This window comes from Brassica napus, chromosome C2 (genome assembly GCF_020379485.1).
Source record: "Brassica napus cultivar Da-Ae chromosome C2, Da-Ae, whole genome shotgun sequence".
NCBI lineage: Eukaryota > Viridiplantae > Streptophyta > Magnoliopsida > Brassicales > Brassicaceae > Brassica > Brassica napus.
Genome location: NC_063445.1, coordinates 29,294,454 through 29,308,623, shown reverse-complemented (window position 1 = coordinate 29,308,623; position 14,170 = coordinate 29,294,454). Strand labels below are relative to the sequence as shown.

The 14,170-nt window shown below is 38.2% G+C and overlaps 4 protein-coding genes across 4 annotated transcripts; all 4 read left to right on the top strand.

The window, feature by feature from the left end:
• Positions 1–1,543: 1,543 nt before the first annotated feature.
• On the top strand, positions 1,544–2,611 carry LOC125582316. The gene is made up of 2 exons (XM_048748945.1): positions 1,544–2,338; positions 2,411–2,611. The coding sequence occupies exons 1-2, from the start codon at positions 1,544–1,546 to the stop codon at positions 2,609–2,611; spliced, it is 996 nt and encodes a 331-aa protein (XP_048604902.1).
• A 3,390-nt stretch (positions 2,612–6,001) lies between these two features.
• LOC106382440 lies at positions 6,002–9,679 on the top strand. Its single transcript, XM_048747452.1, has 9 exons — positions 6,002–6,425; positions 6,597–7,385; positions 7,465–7,671; positions 7,752–7,841; positions 7,919–8,026; positions 8,107–8,340; positions 8,428–8,778; positions 8,857–9,168; positions 9,243–9,679. The coding sequence occupies exons 2-9, from the start codon at positions 6,609–6,611 to the stop codon at positions 9,528–9,530; spliced, it is 2,367 nt and encodes a 788-aa protein (XP_048603409.1). The 5' UTR covers positions 6,002–6,425; positions 6,597–6,608; the 3' UTR covers positions 9,531–9,679.
• A 10-nt stretch (positions 9,680–9,689) lies between these two features.
• Positions 9,690–12,318, top strand: LOC125582315. The gene is made up of 3 exons (XM_048748944.1): positions 9,690–10,418; positions 10,510–12,136; positions 12,220–12,318. The coding sequence occupies exons 1-3, from the start codon at positions 10,390–10,392 to the stop codon at positions 12,316–12,318; spliced, it is 1,755 nt and encodes a 584-aa protein (XP_048604901.1). The 5' UTR covers positions 9,690–10,389.
• LOC125581647 lies at positions 12,307–13,526 on the top strand. Its single transcript, XM_048747453.1, has 3 exons — positions 12,307–12,564; positions 12,640–12,745; positions 12,815–13,526. Exons 1-3 carry the CDS (start codon positions 12,332–12,334, stop codon positions 13,424–13,426), a joined length of 951 nt encoding a protein of 316 aa, XP_048603410.1. The 5' UTR covers positions 12,307–12,331; the 3' UTR covers positions 13,427–13,526.
• Positions 13,527–14,170: the final 644 nt, after the last annotated feature.

Here is a 14,170-nt window from a genome sequence, read left to right as displayed (position 1 = left end):
CCCATTTTGAAAGTAATAAGAATTATTCAGTTTTTCTAGTTTTCTTAAAACTATTGTTCTATGTCTTTTGAGTTTGTGTGAAGCAACTCCAAAGCACCTTGACTTATCAAGGCTCCTTTCCATAGAGTCTTGTGGCGTCTTCAACCCCCCCCCCCCCCATCCTTCCATTCCAATTCGTTTGCCAAGCTTGAGAGTGATACACATCCAGCAAGCAAAGCACCATCTCAATCCACTTCAATCATCAACTGATTAGGCTGAGAGTGTCACACGACCAGCAGCCTAATTCCATCCTATCTATCTTTATTTATCTTGTTTTATCATATTTAAAATCATATCTCATTTGTTTTTGCATTTTTTTTCAGGATCATAACTTGCATTCCATCATATCGCCCATCCGATCATATCTTTGGTCGATCCATCAAGCTTCCATCAACCATTTTGCCATCCCTGATTTCCAGCCTGCAACATTTGGTATCAGAGCTCAAGCTCCTGAATCAGGTCCATCTATCCTTGCATCATTCATATTTGCTTGCATTTATTTTTTCATTCATAAACCAAAAACAAAACCATAAAAACAGTTTTTGCATTGTTATTGTTCTTAAGAAAAGAAAACAAAAGAGAAGAAGTTTCTTGCATTTGATTCACGAAATTAGTTTGAAATTATTGTCTGGTTGTTTGCATTCATTCCCCAGCTCCACTTGCCATATTTAGATTTTGTGCATTCATTTAAAAAAACAAAAAATCTGCATTTCCAAATTTGTTTCTTGCATTGAAAAGTTAAAAAAAACAAAAAAAAGGCATAACATTTTATTAATTTCGTGCATACCATATTTGTTTCATAAGTTTGTTATTTGCATTCAAAAAAAAAAATCATTCATATTGCTTGCATTTGTTTTTTTTTTTTTCATCTTATAAACCGAAAACCCATAAAAACAGTTTTTGTGTTCTTGCTGTTCATCATATTTTAAAACCACGAAAAAAAGAAAAAAAAAGATGTTTTTGATTCATGTTACTTGCACTTAGTTTCGAAATTCTTGTTAGTTTCCTTTTTGTTTTGTTTTCATAATCAAAAATTCCATAAAAATTGTCATTTTGAATTTGTTTCCTTGTTTGCATATCCTTTTAAAAAAAAAATCATCCTAGTTATTTTATCAGACCATTTTAGTTGAAGTATTTCGTGCATATCATATTGCTGAATTTTTTTTAAAAAAAAATTTCATTCATCGTAAGTTTGAATCATTTGTTTCATATTGTTAGGTTTATTGCATTTCTTTAACTAAAAACTCAAAAAACAAATATCCTTGTTAGTTTGTTTCCATACTTTCTTTCCATTTGTGTTTCTTATCATACCATATTGTTTAATTTCGAGATTGCATTCAGATAATCAAAAGAAAAATCATTTTAGTATAGTTACTTCATTTCGGTTCATAATTGCATATTTTTCTCGGTTTAGTTAAATTGCATTCTTACATTTGTTTTATTTTGGTTAGGCCAAAACTGTCCATGCCTTCACTTGTTCTTTGAGATTGTTTTTCAGGAAGCAATGGAGGAGGAGAGACATGTCCAAAACCTAAGGGCCACCTTGAGCCAACAGTCCGCAGCTCTACAAAAGCTCCAACTTAAGATTGCTCAGTTGAAGAAAAGAAATCAGACACAAGGCCAACGTCCACTTGAAGGAGAAAGGAGATTTGGAGATGTACCAGGGGCTGTATATGTCGAGCCCAAGCCACCAGATCCTTCAAGGATCAATCAAACTCCAACTTCTAAAACCCACAACAATCATTTTGTTAATTCTCGGTTTGATTATAACTCTTTTGCTGATAAAATTGAACTCTTTAAATTTTCAGGAAAAAGAGGTTATCTTAGATGGGAGAGGAACCTTGATGAATGGTTTCACTTCAACAACATCCTGAGGAAAGAAAGGCTAGCTTATGCTATTGATCAACTTAGAGAAGAAGCCTTTAAATGGTGGGTACAAGAAGAAGATGATAGGCGGTTTTACAATGAGCCAACTATCAAAACGTGGAGAGCTCTTAAGGAAGTCATGAGGGATAGATTTGCACCAGATTTTACAAGTTCTGAAATCCAAGAACTCAATCCAAGGAGGTATCCAATTCATGGTTCCAAAGAAGCAAGAAGATTAGTGGCACAAGAGGGTCAAAGAGTCTTGTCTCAACAAGATAACTTTCAGCCAAACCAGGGGCATGCCATTGTCCATTGCTTAGACCAGAAGAGTGACATCCCAAAGGTCAGGAAGATGAGTACAAGTGTCGGCCAAAACACTTTGATCAGGTCCAAAGACAAACCAGAGCAAGCTATTGTCCAAGTAAAGGCTAAGGTAAGTCCTATACTTGATAAATCTTTTCATAAATCATCTACCACTTGTATGATGCACTTGTCTTTGTCCAAGAGTGTTATTACAGGTCTAAAGGAGCCTAGGTACATAGAAGAAGAGACGCCAGGCACAAGCCTTCCCACGGACCAGAAGGAAGCTCAAAGCACAAAACAATCAAAGTTGCTTAATAAACCAAAACCAGTGAGCATAGTATCAAACCAAGTAATACCAGATGAGAGCCACATTCTTACCGAACCAGAACATGAGCTCAATTAAAATCCACACCACAAGTGGAAACCGAAAACTGAACAAAAGATTGTTCAAGTGCCAAAACCTGAGGTAAATTTCACTCTAGATCATCATGATATTATTAATTCCATGACAAGATTAATGCACTTGTCTTGTCCAAGGAAAAGTGAAATTATTACAGGAAGCCAAGGTGAGTACAAGGCAAAGAAAGAACAAGAAGTTCTTGCTGCCACAACTGATTTAAGGGTTAATTGTTCTATGTTTATGTCATTTTATAAATCCCTTTATTTTGGTATAATATACTTGTCTTTGCCAAGATATTTTGATCCAGGTATAAGTCAAGAAGAACATAAAAACCGAGCTGAGCTATCACAAAAAGATGGTCATACCAACCAAGGTAAACAGTTGCAAGAAAGGCGGCCATCTAACCAAATCTGTCCAAAGAAGAATATCATTCTTCATCATGCTGATGCACCCAAGGTAAATCCGGCCATAACACATTCTGTTCATAAAACTCCAGTATCAGATATAATTCACTTGTTCTTTGTCCAGAATGTTGAAAAAAATTCAGGTTGCAAAGAAGAAAGCTTCAAAGAAATCCCACAGAATAATCTTTTGTTGCGAGGAGGATCCACCCCAGAGATGGTCAGAATCGAGCCTACTAGGAGTATGAAGGACCATCCACTAAAGAAGAGAGGCAATGCCAAAGTCCATAGCAGAGGCGTGATCATATCCTATTTGCTGAAAGAAGAGCCACCTGATGCACAATCCATCTCCAAACCGAAACAATATCAAGGTAAGACCTTAGAATCTCAAAAGAATATGAAAGCTGACTTGCTCTATCTTGGTACAGGTTATCCAGTTTCGAGGTCGAAACTTTGTCACGGGGGAGGGTATGATGCGGCCATCAGATCAGCAACTGAACCAGAGGTCAACCCAAAGCCCTACTTAACCAGCAAAGGCGCCAACCAGGATATACGTGCACTAAAAATGCCATATCTTACAAACCACGAGGGTTTAAATAACAAGGATAATATTTATGGATTCTACACTCAAGAAGGAGTCCAGGCCAATTGGAATTGGGCCAAAATATTCACAGAGAAAGAAGTTATGAATTTTAGAAGTCAGAGGTTTCTCAGCCCGTCCATCTGCGAGTATGCGACTTTAGAAGAGGATTCAAGCCCAAAGAAGAGGCGGCCTGAACCAAAACCGATCATAGGAGTCAAGAGGAGTTTAGTAGATTTCCATAAAGCCCAAGATCTCGAGAAATGGCCAAGGAAATTCGAAGATATGATCAATTTCCCAAAACCGGCCAAACCAGCTCTACACTTGCCTTATTTGGAAGATCCGGGATTCACATCAAACCAACCTCAAGAATGGCAGCCAGGAGACCTTCTAAGTCATTCAGAGGCACTCCAAAACATCCTAGGAAGCACCATGCCACACTGTATCAGGTGGATCCCAATTAAACCAAAAGATCAAGCCGGTTTGCATCAATTGGCCAAACCGATATTATTTAAGGGATGTCTTCTACTCTTTCAGTTTGGTTCGACCCAAACGTATCTTGGAAGCCAGGACATAATCTAAACCATCCAGAAGACATCCAAGAAGTCCTCAGCTGCACCAGCACCCAGGAGATCAGGTGGATCTCTCTTCCCATCAAACTTCCATATTTGGCAGCAACTACACTAAATGCTTTGAAGAAGTCTCTACAGATATTTATTCAAGACCAACGGCCATATTCTCCATCAAGGCAACTCAGAGACATGTCAGGAAGAATTCTTGACCGTGGCTACATCCAGAAGCTGTCCAGATACAAGATCATCCAAGATTCCCTTTTGAAGGCACAAATCGAGCTAACGGCTAGTTTCCATGGAGACATCAAAGCCTTCTCATCCAAGACTTTTATTTCGATTTATTTTCTTTCCTTATGTCATTTTCAGACTGTTAGAGAGTCCTTTGTCGAGCCTATAAAGCTCTAGTCTTTGCTTCATTGTAAATCACCCCATTTTGAAAGTAATAAGAATTATTCAGTTTTTCTAGTTTTCTTAAAACTATTGTTCTAAGTCTTTTGAGTTTGTGTGAAGCAACTCCAAAGCACCTTGACTTATCAAGGCTCCTTTCCATTGAGTCTTGTGGCGTCCTCAACCCCCCCATCCTTCCATTCCAATTCGTTTGCCAAGCTTGAGAGTGATACACATCCAGCAAGCAAAGCACCATCTCAATCCACTTCAATCATCAACTGATTAGGCTGAGAGTGTCACACGACCAGCAGCCTAATTCCATCCTATCTATCTTTATTTATCTTGTTTTATCATATTAGAAATCATATCTCATTTGTTTTTGCATTTGTTTTCAGGATCATAACTTACATTCCATCATATCGCCCATCCGATCATATCTTTGGTCGATCCATCAAGCTTCCATCAACCATTTTGCCATCCCTGATTTCCAGACTGCAACACGGCAGGATCAATAAGGTAAGGTGACTTAGACAGAAGGAGTTTATGATGGAGCTCGATGGGAACTGACGACGGTTTGGAGCCAAGTAGTCCAGTCTCAGCGACAATGTCTAAAGCGTATTTGCGGTGTGATAGAAAAATGCCTTCGTCATTGCGTGCGACTTCAATGCCGAGAAAGTACTTTAGTTTGCCCAATTCCTTCATATGAAAACACTTGTGTAGATAGTTCTTGAACCGCTGCAAGGTAGAGATGTCATTGCTGGTGATAATAAAATCATCGACATAGATCAAAATATGAAGACATACTGTCCCTTTGACAAGCGAGAAGTGAGAGTAATCAGCTCTGCTTTGTTTGAAACCATATGACTTCAAGGCCGTAGTGAGTTTAGAAAACCAGCACCTAGGAGATTGCTTGAGGCCATAGATAGATTTACGTAGACGACAAATTTTTGTAGGATCTGCATCTTCAAATCCAGGCGAAAGCTTCATATAAACTTCTTCTTTCAAGTCACCATGCAAAAATGCATTGTGAACATCCATTTGATGAATTTCCCACTTCTTGACAGCAGCAGCTTGAAGAAGAATCCTAACAGAAGTAGGTTTAGCCACATGAGCAAACGTATCGGTATAATCCAGACCCTCTCTTTGGCGATTACCGCAAGCTACAAAGCGAGACTTTTTGCGAGTTTCCTTGCCGTTAGCATCGAACTTGGTTTTGTAGATCCATTGGCAGATGATTGCCTTTTTACTAGGCGGTATAGTAGTAATATCCCATGTGTGGTTTGCTTCGAGTGCTGTATACTCGTCGGTCATAGAATCATTCCAAATGTCATCAAGAGAAGCCTCTTTGTAATTCTTAGGATCAGATGAAGATGTTATAGCAGCTAAGAACGACATATGACCAGCTGAAAAGCGAGCTTTAGATAGATAATATTCAATGGGATACACTACAGGAAATAAGGGTTTTAATAGCAATGTAATATAGCGGAAAAGAAGTTTGTGCTATTGTATGTTTGTGGCTAGAAATATAATAGCGTTTCTTTAAGTAAAAAGCTATTATATCTGGAGCGGCAAAATGAAATTTGCAAGCGCGCATGTTTTTGGGATTTTGATCTTTAGATTATAGCACTGAGAAAGAATAATCGTTATGGTATCCTCGACCGCTTATTTTTTTATTAAAACCCGCGAATGATAAATTTTGTGGGAAATATATCTTTGACCAAAGCAAAGAATATTTAGTACTTTTTCATTAAAACAAAAGAATATCGTCTCTGCATTTTCTCTCCCAAAGTGTTCTTCGTGAGACCCCTTCGGAATCATCGATCTCTGTCTTCTTTGTCTTCATCGATCTCTGTCTTCTTTGTCTTCTTCGATCTCAGGTTTGTCTTCTTTGATCTCTGTCTTCTTTAACTTGCATGCATCATGATAATAATCGATTGCTTATTATCTCAATAGATATGTATCGATCGTCTTCCATTTTTACAATCTACAATCATGAAAATTAATCGATTGCTTATTATCTCAATAGATCTCAAAAATGATTTTTTTAGGAACAAATTAACATGGGGCCGAAGACACGAGGAGGAATGGTTAGAAGAAGCAGACGTTCCCAAGGTCTGGAAGCAGAAACAGAGTTCATTGAGATAACCAGAAAGAGTACGAAAATGCGTAAGTTAAATAAGGGAAAAGAAGTTGCTATTGAAGAAGAAAACATTGAGATAAGGCAAGAAAGTGCTGACGAAGTCCCGACAAAGGTTTCTGAAGATGTTAATGAGGCGGATGGTGATGGTGATGGTGATGATCCACATGTGGAAATTGAAGTTGAGAATGTCATTGCTGAAGAACAGTCTCAGTCTGAGAATGGAGTTACTGAAGAACCTTCTCAGCCGAGAGAAGCTGACATGGAAGCTGAAAATGGAGTTACTCAAGAACCTTCTCAGCCGAGAGAAGCTGACATGGAACCTGAGAATGGATTTACTCAAGAACCTTCTCAGTCGAGAGAAGCTGACATGGAACCTGAGAATGGAGTTACTCAAGAACCTTCTCAGCCGAGAGAAGCTGACATTGAAACTGAGAATGGCATTTCAGGAGCAGAAGCATCGCCATCTGATGGAAAACAAAAGAAGAAAAGAGGACCCACAAAGATGCGTAAAGTGGCCAAGGATCATCAAGAGAAGGTTTCTGTGTCATTCACTGAGCTTGGCGAACATGTAGGTCCTGGATCAGTGACACTTTCATCGTTCCTTGGACCCCTTGTACGCGAACATGTGACTGTACTTCTTGATGATTGGAGGAATCTTGATAAGCAGACAAAGGACACATTATGGGAGGAAATTCAGGTATATATATGCCCTTAAGTCTATTGTATAATGTCTTTGTAAGGATTATAATGTGTGGCATTTGCATACATTACTGCAGGCGAGGTTTGATTTGAAAGAAGAGTGGCAAAAAGATTCAGTCTTCAAACAGATGGGCTGTTTGTGGAGATCTGGAAAGTCAAGGCTTGTATCACAACTGCGAAATGCAAAAAGCTCCACAGAGAGAGCAGCACTGAAACCAAGCAACATTCGATCTGTTCAGGTTTGGAGCGCTTGGGTTAAGAGTAGGACTTCGTCTGTGTTCAAGGTGAAATATACAGAGCATTTGGTTTTTAAGTGTTTACTTCGGAGATTTGATTGATCAAATTTGATTTAATAATATTGTAGGCAAAGAGTGAAAAGTACAGAGCACTAAGGAGAGCTCAGATTCCTCACACCACTAGTCGTAGAGGAATGAATCGTCTAGCTTGTGAAATGGTAAGTAACAGTATGTAATTATATTATATCTGAAGATAGAACAAACTGATAAGTAAAACAATATATCACTCTTGTAGAAAAAAAAGAGTGAAGACCCTAAGAAGATTAGCCGGAGCAAGGTCTGGATAGCAGGACACACTCACTCTGATGGTAGACCTGTTAGACCTGAGTTTGCTGAAACCATTGTAAGGTTTCATTGTCTGATTAATTAAGTTACTCTTTTTGGTATTGAAAAGGACCATAACTTATATTGTGTTTGTCTCAGGAAAAAATAATTTCACTTGATAGTCAAATGGACTCCACATCCAGTGTTAATATAAAAGAAGATGCTGTTAGTCAAGTGTTGGGAGTAGACAAACCTGGACGAGTCAGAGGGTTGGGAAGAGGGATTACTGCTACGAAACTAGCATTCTTGTCAGCTAGAGACTCCAAACTTGCCGACTTGGAAAGCGAGATTAAAGACTTGAAGATTCTGGTCCGTGACTTAGCTGGAAATAAGGTGAATTTTCTTTAGTTTTAACTGGTTATATAATGTAGAATTTCCTTGATTGATATAAAATCAATGATTCATTTTATGTTTTTACAGAAAAACAATGATGATTGTGTTTCTCCATCTGAGGCTAGTTATGTATACAAAGAAGGAACTAGAGTTCAACTACTTGATTGGTGTGAGTCAAAAGATGTTGTTGTCGCTGAAGGAGAATTCTGCTCTGCTGAAGGTACATACAAGATTGGTCGTATTCCGATTGGTCCTAACGCCGCGGCGGTTGTTGTAAAGTCGGTATCAAACCCGAAGGCATCTGTTTGGAGGCCAACTACGGATGTGCGTAATCTTCAGGAAGCAGCGGGATGCAAAATTCCATGGCCAATTGATAAACTGATACTAGATAGTGCATCGAACAACCATCCAGTTTCCTCGGATGTGTTAAGATCAAAGGTCATTCCATTAGCACGTATACTTACGTTTGTATTATAAAATTCAACATGATACTAACCATATGCATTGTCAATATAGAATACTACCGTAGATGATCTTGAAAGGTGCAAGATCTACGATTGGGTTAAGGGCGTCGAGGTAATCGCTGAAGGTTTTATGGGTTCGACTGACCCATATGAGATGGTGAACAATGTTCCTTTGGGTCCGAATGCTGTAGTTATGAGAGTTGCTAAGGTGATTAATGGGAAAGCTTTTCTATGGAGGCCAACAAGTGACATGACAACAATGAGTGATGCTGTTAATGAAAAGATCGCATGGCCGCTCCATAATGTATCAGTAATTAAAGTTCCTGAAGATGAAGGGGAAGCTAGTGTCAGAAGGCCTTCATTGGTAAATTTACAAACTTCTCTCTTTTACAAACTTATTTAGATGTAGTTGGTGTGATGTATTTGTTGTGCTTGTAGAGTCCAAGTGGCAGCACTAGTTCCACCCGTTCAGGTGGTAAAAAGAAGTGCATCTTGTTGGACCACAACAACTCAGGACGGAAAGTCGCAGAAGGCAGAGTAAGTAGTACTGATCCATTGTGTTTAGTCCATCACGTCCCGTTAGGTCCCAATGCAAGTCGGGTCTGGGTTGAAGTGGCCTTGATTGAAGATGCATCTCTATGGAGACCAAACTCTTTTCTGGAAGACATATCAGATGCTGTGGGCAGCACAGTGGCTTGGCCAAATGATAAGATTCTGTATGTTTAAATGTACTCGATCGAGTATTCTCAAAGACATATTTATGGATCGGAGTATGCTTGTTTTGTTTTAAGACATATTTTGCTTGTTTGGTTGTAAGACATATTTTGTTTGGTTGTTAAGACATATTTCTAATAAGATTATGTAGGCTTGGCATATATATAAATTATAAAAATAAGTGGTCCTTTAAAATTTTTAAAAAATAAGTGTTTCAAAATAATTTATACAATTTAAGTGTTCCATTAAAATTTTTACAAATAAATTGTTCATAAAAATTTATACAATTTAGATTTTAGGGTTTATTTAGGGATTCAACCCTATTGTAACAAATTTATACCCTATCATCATATAGGGATTCAAATTTAGGGATTCAACCCTATTGTAACAAATTTATACAATTTAGATGAAACAAATTTAGATTTTAGGGTTTATTTAGGGATTCAACCCTATATAACACATAAGGATTCAACCCTATCATCATCTATTCTCCATATAGAGAAATCATTTTATACTTATTTCAAACATATAATATTTTTGTTAAAAAAAATTAATAATAAAATTTATTAAAATTTAAATTTTGTTTATAACATAATTTCCCATCATTTTCATGCATTTTTCGTAATTTAAAAATAAATTAATATAGAATTGTACATAAACCAATAAGAAGGAATGGTGGGGATAGATGACGTGCCTTCATAGAAGCCGTAGGATCTGATTTTTTAATCTTTCAATCTCCGTCTTTCCATCGGAGATCTGTTCATTCTCCTTCTGCGATTACTCAAATCTAGGTTTAGTTCCTTTTGCTGACGCCTCCTTTTCGAAAATCGAAGGTTTCAGTCGATTTCCCTCGAAGTTATATTGTTCTGATATGGAAAAAGCATGGGTTTGGCTTCCAAGGTAGTAATCTTTTCGACATTTTAATTCATGACGAATTCTTCTTCTGTTCCAAATTTTTTGTTCTGATTCTGTTCCTTATATATATATATAGGGCTAGCCTCGAATATTTCGAAGGAGCAACAGGCTTTGTTACTGCATCAGCGAGGAGGTTAGGAGATCCGACAGAAATATTATGTCCCTGTACTCACTGCAGAAACCTTTCCCATCAAGTTTTAGACAAAGTAACGGAGCATCTTGTGATTAGGGGTATGGATAAGAAGTATATGAGGAGTTCTTGTTGGAGTCTTCATGGTGAGAGAAGGTCTGATATGAATGATAGTGTCCCTCAATCAGAAACAGAGGCTTATGGTTTGCTAAGGACGGCTTATTTTGATAGTGGTGAACCTGATGAACCGCCTTCTGATGACACTGGAGGAGAGCCTGTACATGGTGAACCTGATGAAGACTCGGAGTTTAGGAAGAAGTTGAGAGATGCTGAAACTCCATTGTACTTGACATGTAGCAAGCACACCAAAGTTTCTGCGATCATGGCCCTTTACCGCATCAAAGTAAAGAGTGGAATGTCAGAGGCTTACTTTGATCAGCTACTGTCGGCATTACATGACATGCTACCAGAAGGTAATGTACTACCAAAGTCGACTGATTCGATTAAGAAGTTCTTGAAGATTTTTGGGTTTGGCTACGAAATGATTCATGCGTGCAAGAACGATTGTATTCTCTATAGGAAGCAATATGAGGAGTTGGAAACCTGCCCAAGATGTAGTGCTTCTAGATGGGAAATTGATAAGCACAGTAATGAAGAAAAGAAAGGAATTCCTGCAAAGGTCCTACGGTATTTTCCGATCAAAGACAGATTCAAGAGGATGTTTAGATCAGCAAGGATGGCTGAGGATTTGCGATGGCATGCCAACAATGCCACTGAAGATGGTATAATGCGACATCCTGTTGACTCGTTATCTTGGGCTCAAGTGAATAATAAGTGGCCAGAGTTTGCTAGTGAAGCAAGAAACCTTCGACTCGGCCTGTCAACAGATGGTATGAACCCTTTCTCTATCCAGAACACAAAGTATAGTACTTGGCCAGTGTTGTTAGTCAATTACAACTTGCCACCAACTCTGTGTATGAAGGCTGAGAACGTCATGTTGACTATGTTGATCCCTGGACCGACGGCTCCGAGCAACAACATTGATGTTTATCTAGAGCCACTGGTTGAAGACTTACAAGAATTGTGGAGTGAGGGGATTCAGGTATACGACTCATTCCTGAAAGAGAAGTTCACACTAAAAGCTATGTTGTTGTGGACTATAAGCGACTACCCGGCTCTAGGTAGTTTGGCAGGTTGTAAAGTTAAAGGGAAACAAGCATGCAATGTTTGTGGAAAGGATACACCAAATAGGTGGCTCAAGTTTAGTCGCAAGTATGTGTATTTGGGGAATAGGAAGCGACTAAGCCCTGGACATCACTACAGACGCAGGAAAGGATGGTTTGATAATACAGTGGAGAAGGGGACTGCAAACAGGATTCAAACCGGTGCAGAAATATTTGCAACACTAAAGAACTTCAGGAATGACTTTGGAAGATCTTTAGCAAAGAAAAAAAAAAGGAAGAGAAATGTTGTCTCAGAAGATGAGGTGGCTGAAGACGAAGAAAATGATGAAACGAGTGATCAATGGAGGTGGAAGAAACGATCAATATTCTTCGATTTACCGTACTGGAAGGTATTATAGCTATTGTTAGACTGAGATACGATTGTCACATTTTGTTTATCCATTAACTGATCATTCTGTTTTCAATGTGTTAGGATTTGCCGGTGCGTCACAACATCGACGTCATGCACGTGGAAAAGAACTTGTCTGATGCATTATTATCAACGCTGATGCAGAGTAAAGAATTTTGCTAGGCCAGAAGCATGTATGGCTGAGGGGTACTTAGCTGGAGAATGCATAGCCTTTTGTTTAGAGTTCCTAAAGAATTCTGTACCCGTTGAAGAAGTACTTAACCGTAATGAAGATATTCAGTCTGATGGAATGGTTCTTGAAGGTCGACCACTGCAAAAGGGAACAGAGCTTATTCTTTCAGAGAAAGATAGAGACATAGCACATCGATATGTTTTGATGAATATGGCTATTATGGATCCCTATGTTGAGTAAGTTCTACTGTCCCTCTCAAATTCAGATTTTTTTATCAGTCTGATAACTCTCTACTTTGTTATGAGAACCAGGAAGCACTTACAAGAACTGCAAGATAATGATGTTCGATTAGCAACAAATGAAACTTTGTTATGGAAGCATCACACCCAACAATTTGCTGAATGGGTGAAGAATAAGGTTTGTACAACTTCACTATCTGTTCACTTTTCTATTCACATAGCTCACACAGTTTTACATCCTTGTTAGATACCTTCTAACTCAAAGGAGCATTCTACGAAGCTGAGGTGGTTGGCCTTTGGACCAAGGTTTACTGCTCATACCAATAAAGGTTTTGTCATTAACGGGAACCGATTTCACATACAATCCGTTAAGCGAAAGACTCAGAATAGTGGAGTCACTTACGAAGCTTTCAGCATGTGTAGATCTTCTGCAAGAGATACAAGACATACAGCCGATATGGTCACATATTATGGAGTGATAACAGAGATCATTCTTCTCGATTACCACATGTTCAGCGTTCCTTTATTCAAGTGTAATTGGGCGAACAGAGGCTACGGTGTTAAGGAAGAAGATGGTTTCACCCTTGTCAATCTTCATGTCAACCAAACGCCATATTTACAAGATCCATACATTCTACCATCACAAGCAAAACAGGTATTTTACTCTAGAGAAGATGAAGAATCGCCTTGGTATGTTGTTATGAGAGCACCACCGAGAGGATATCATGAACTCGAGACAGAGGAAGACGTTGTCGGAGCACCATTACTCGCACAGGAATTTGATGATACAGAGCAATTGTCTGATGATGAAAGTTTTTGTGTTAGAGATGATTGTGATGGAATTATAGTTGCTGATTGATTTTTTTTGCATGGAAAATTTGTGAGAATTGAATATATTTTTTATTTTCGAATATTTTAATTTTCTTCGAATTTTAATTAGAATTAATTTTTATTTTACATTTTTTGATTCTCTATTATTTTAAAAATCAAAATATTAAATAAAATTTGTTATAAACAAAATGAAACAATTGCATATAAAAAAATGCAATGAAATGTTCAAATATTGCTATTGATAGAAGACGACAATAGTAATTACAAATCGCTATATTTAATTTTAAAAAATGCTATAGTTAAAAAGTTATAATATCATTTTGGCGACGCTATAATACAAATTTACAATTGCATAACAAGAACCGCTATTAATAATAAAATATCAATAGCACAACAAAAATCCGCTATGAAATGTACGAGACCTATTATCGCGGGCGATATTGGAGCGCTTTCTACAACGCTATGGTAGCGTCTTATAGCGCTTTAGCGGTGCCATCAAAACCCTTATTTCCTGTAGTGATAGGGCGTACCTGAGACCGTAGTAGAGGAACCTTGGAGAGGAGTAGGTGTAACGAGAGAGACAATGGGGAGTGTACTAGTCTTTGATGCATTCACTACATAGTCTTTGAGAAGAACTGAAGGTTTGCTTGTACGACGACCACGACCTAGCAACTCAGGAAGACCAGGAGAAGGAGGAGTAATGTCATGAGACGGAGCAGAGTGCTCTGTAGGAGGAACAGGGGATAAGGGAGTCGTTTCCTTGTCGGGTAAG

Bases quoted from the DNA above. Each gene is read 5' to 3' on its own strand.
- LOC125582316 (XM_048748945.1), top strand. From the start codon at position 1,544: ATGGAGGAGGAGAGACATGTCCAAAACCTAAGGGCCACCTTGAGCCAA. The intron at 2,339-2,410 runs GTAAGTCCTATA...TCTTTGTCCAAG, and splicing joins TTGTCCAAGTAAAGGCTAAG to AGTGTTATTACAGGTCTAAA.
- LOC106382440 (XM_048747452.1), top strand. From the start codon at position 6,609: ATGGGGCCGAAGACACGAGGAGGAATGGTTAGAAGAAGCAGACGTTCC. The intron at 7,842-7,918 runs GTAAGTAACAGT...TCACTCTTGTAG, and splicing joins ATCGTCTAGCTTGTGAAATG to AAAAAAAAGAGTGAAGACCC. The intron at 9,169-9,242 runs GTAAATTTACAA...TTGTGCTTGTAG, and splicing joins GTGTCAGAAGGCCTTCATTG to AGTCCAAGTGGCAGCACTAG.
- LOC125582315 (XM_048748944.1), top strand. From the start codon at position 10,390: ATGGAAAAAGCATGGGTTTGGCTTCCAAG. The intron at 10,419-10,509 runs GTAGTAATCTTT...ATATATATATAG, and splicing joins GCATGGGTTTGGCTTCCAAG to GGCTAGCCTCGAATATTTCG. The intron at 12,137-12,219 runs GTATTATAGCTA...TCAATGTGTTAG, and splicing joins TCGATTTACCGTACTGGAAG to GATTTGCCGGTGCGTCACAA.
- LOC125581647 (XM_048747453.1), top strand. From the start codon at position 12,332: ATGGCTGAGGGGTACTTAGCTGGAGAATGCATAGCCTTTTGTTTAGAG. The intron at 12,565-12,639 runs GTAAGTTCTACT...TATGAGAACCAG, and splicing joins ATTATGGATCCCTATGTTGA to GAAGCACTTACAAGAACTGC. The intron at 12,746-12,814 runs GTTTGTACAACT...CATCCTTGTTAG, and splicing joins CTGAATGGGTGAAGAATAAG to ATACCTTCTAACTCAAAGGA.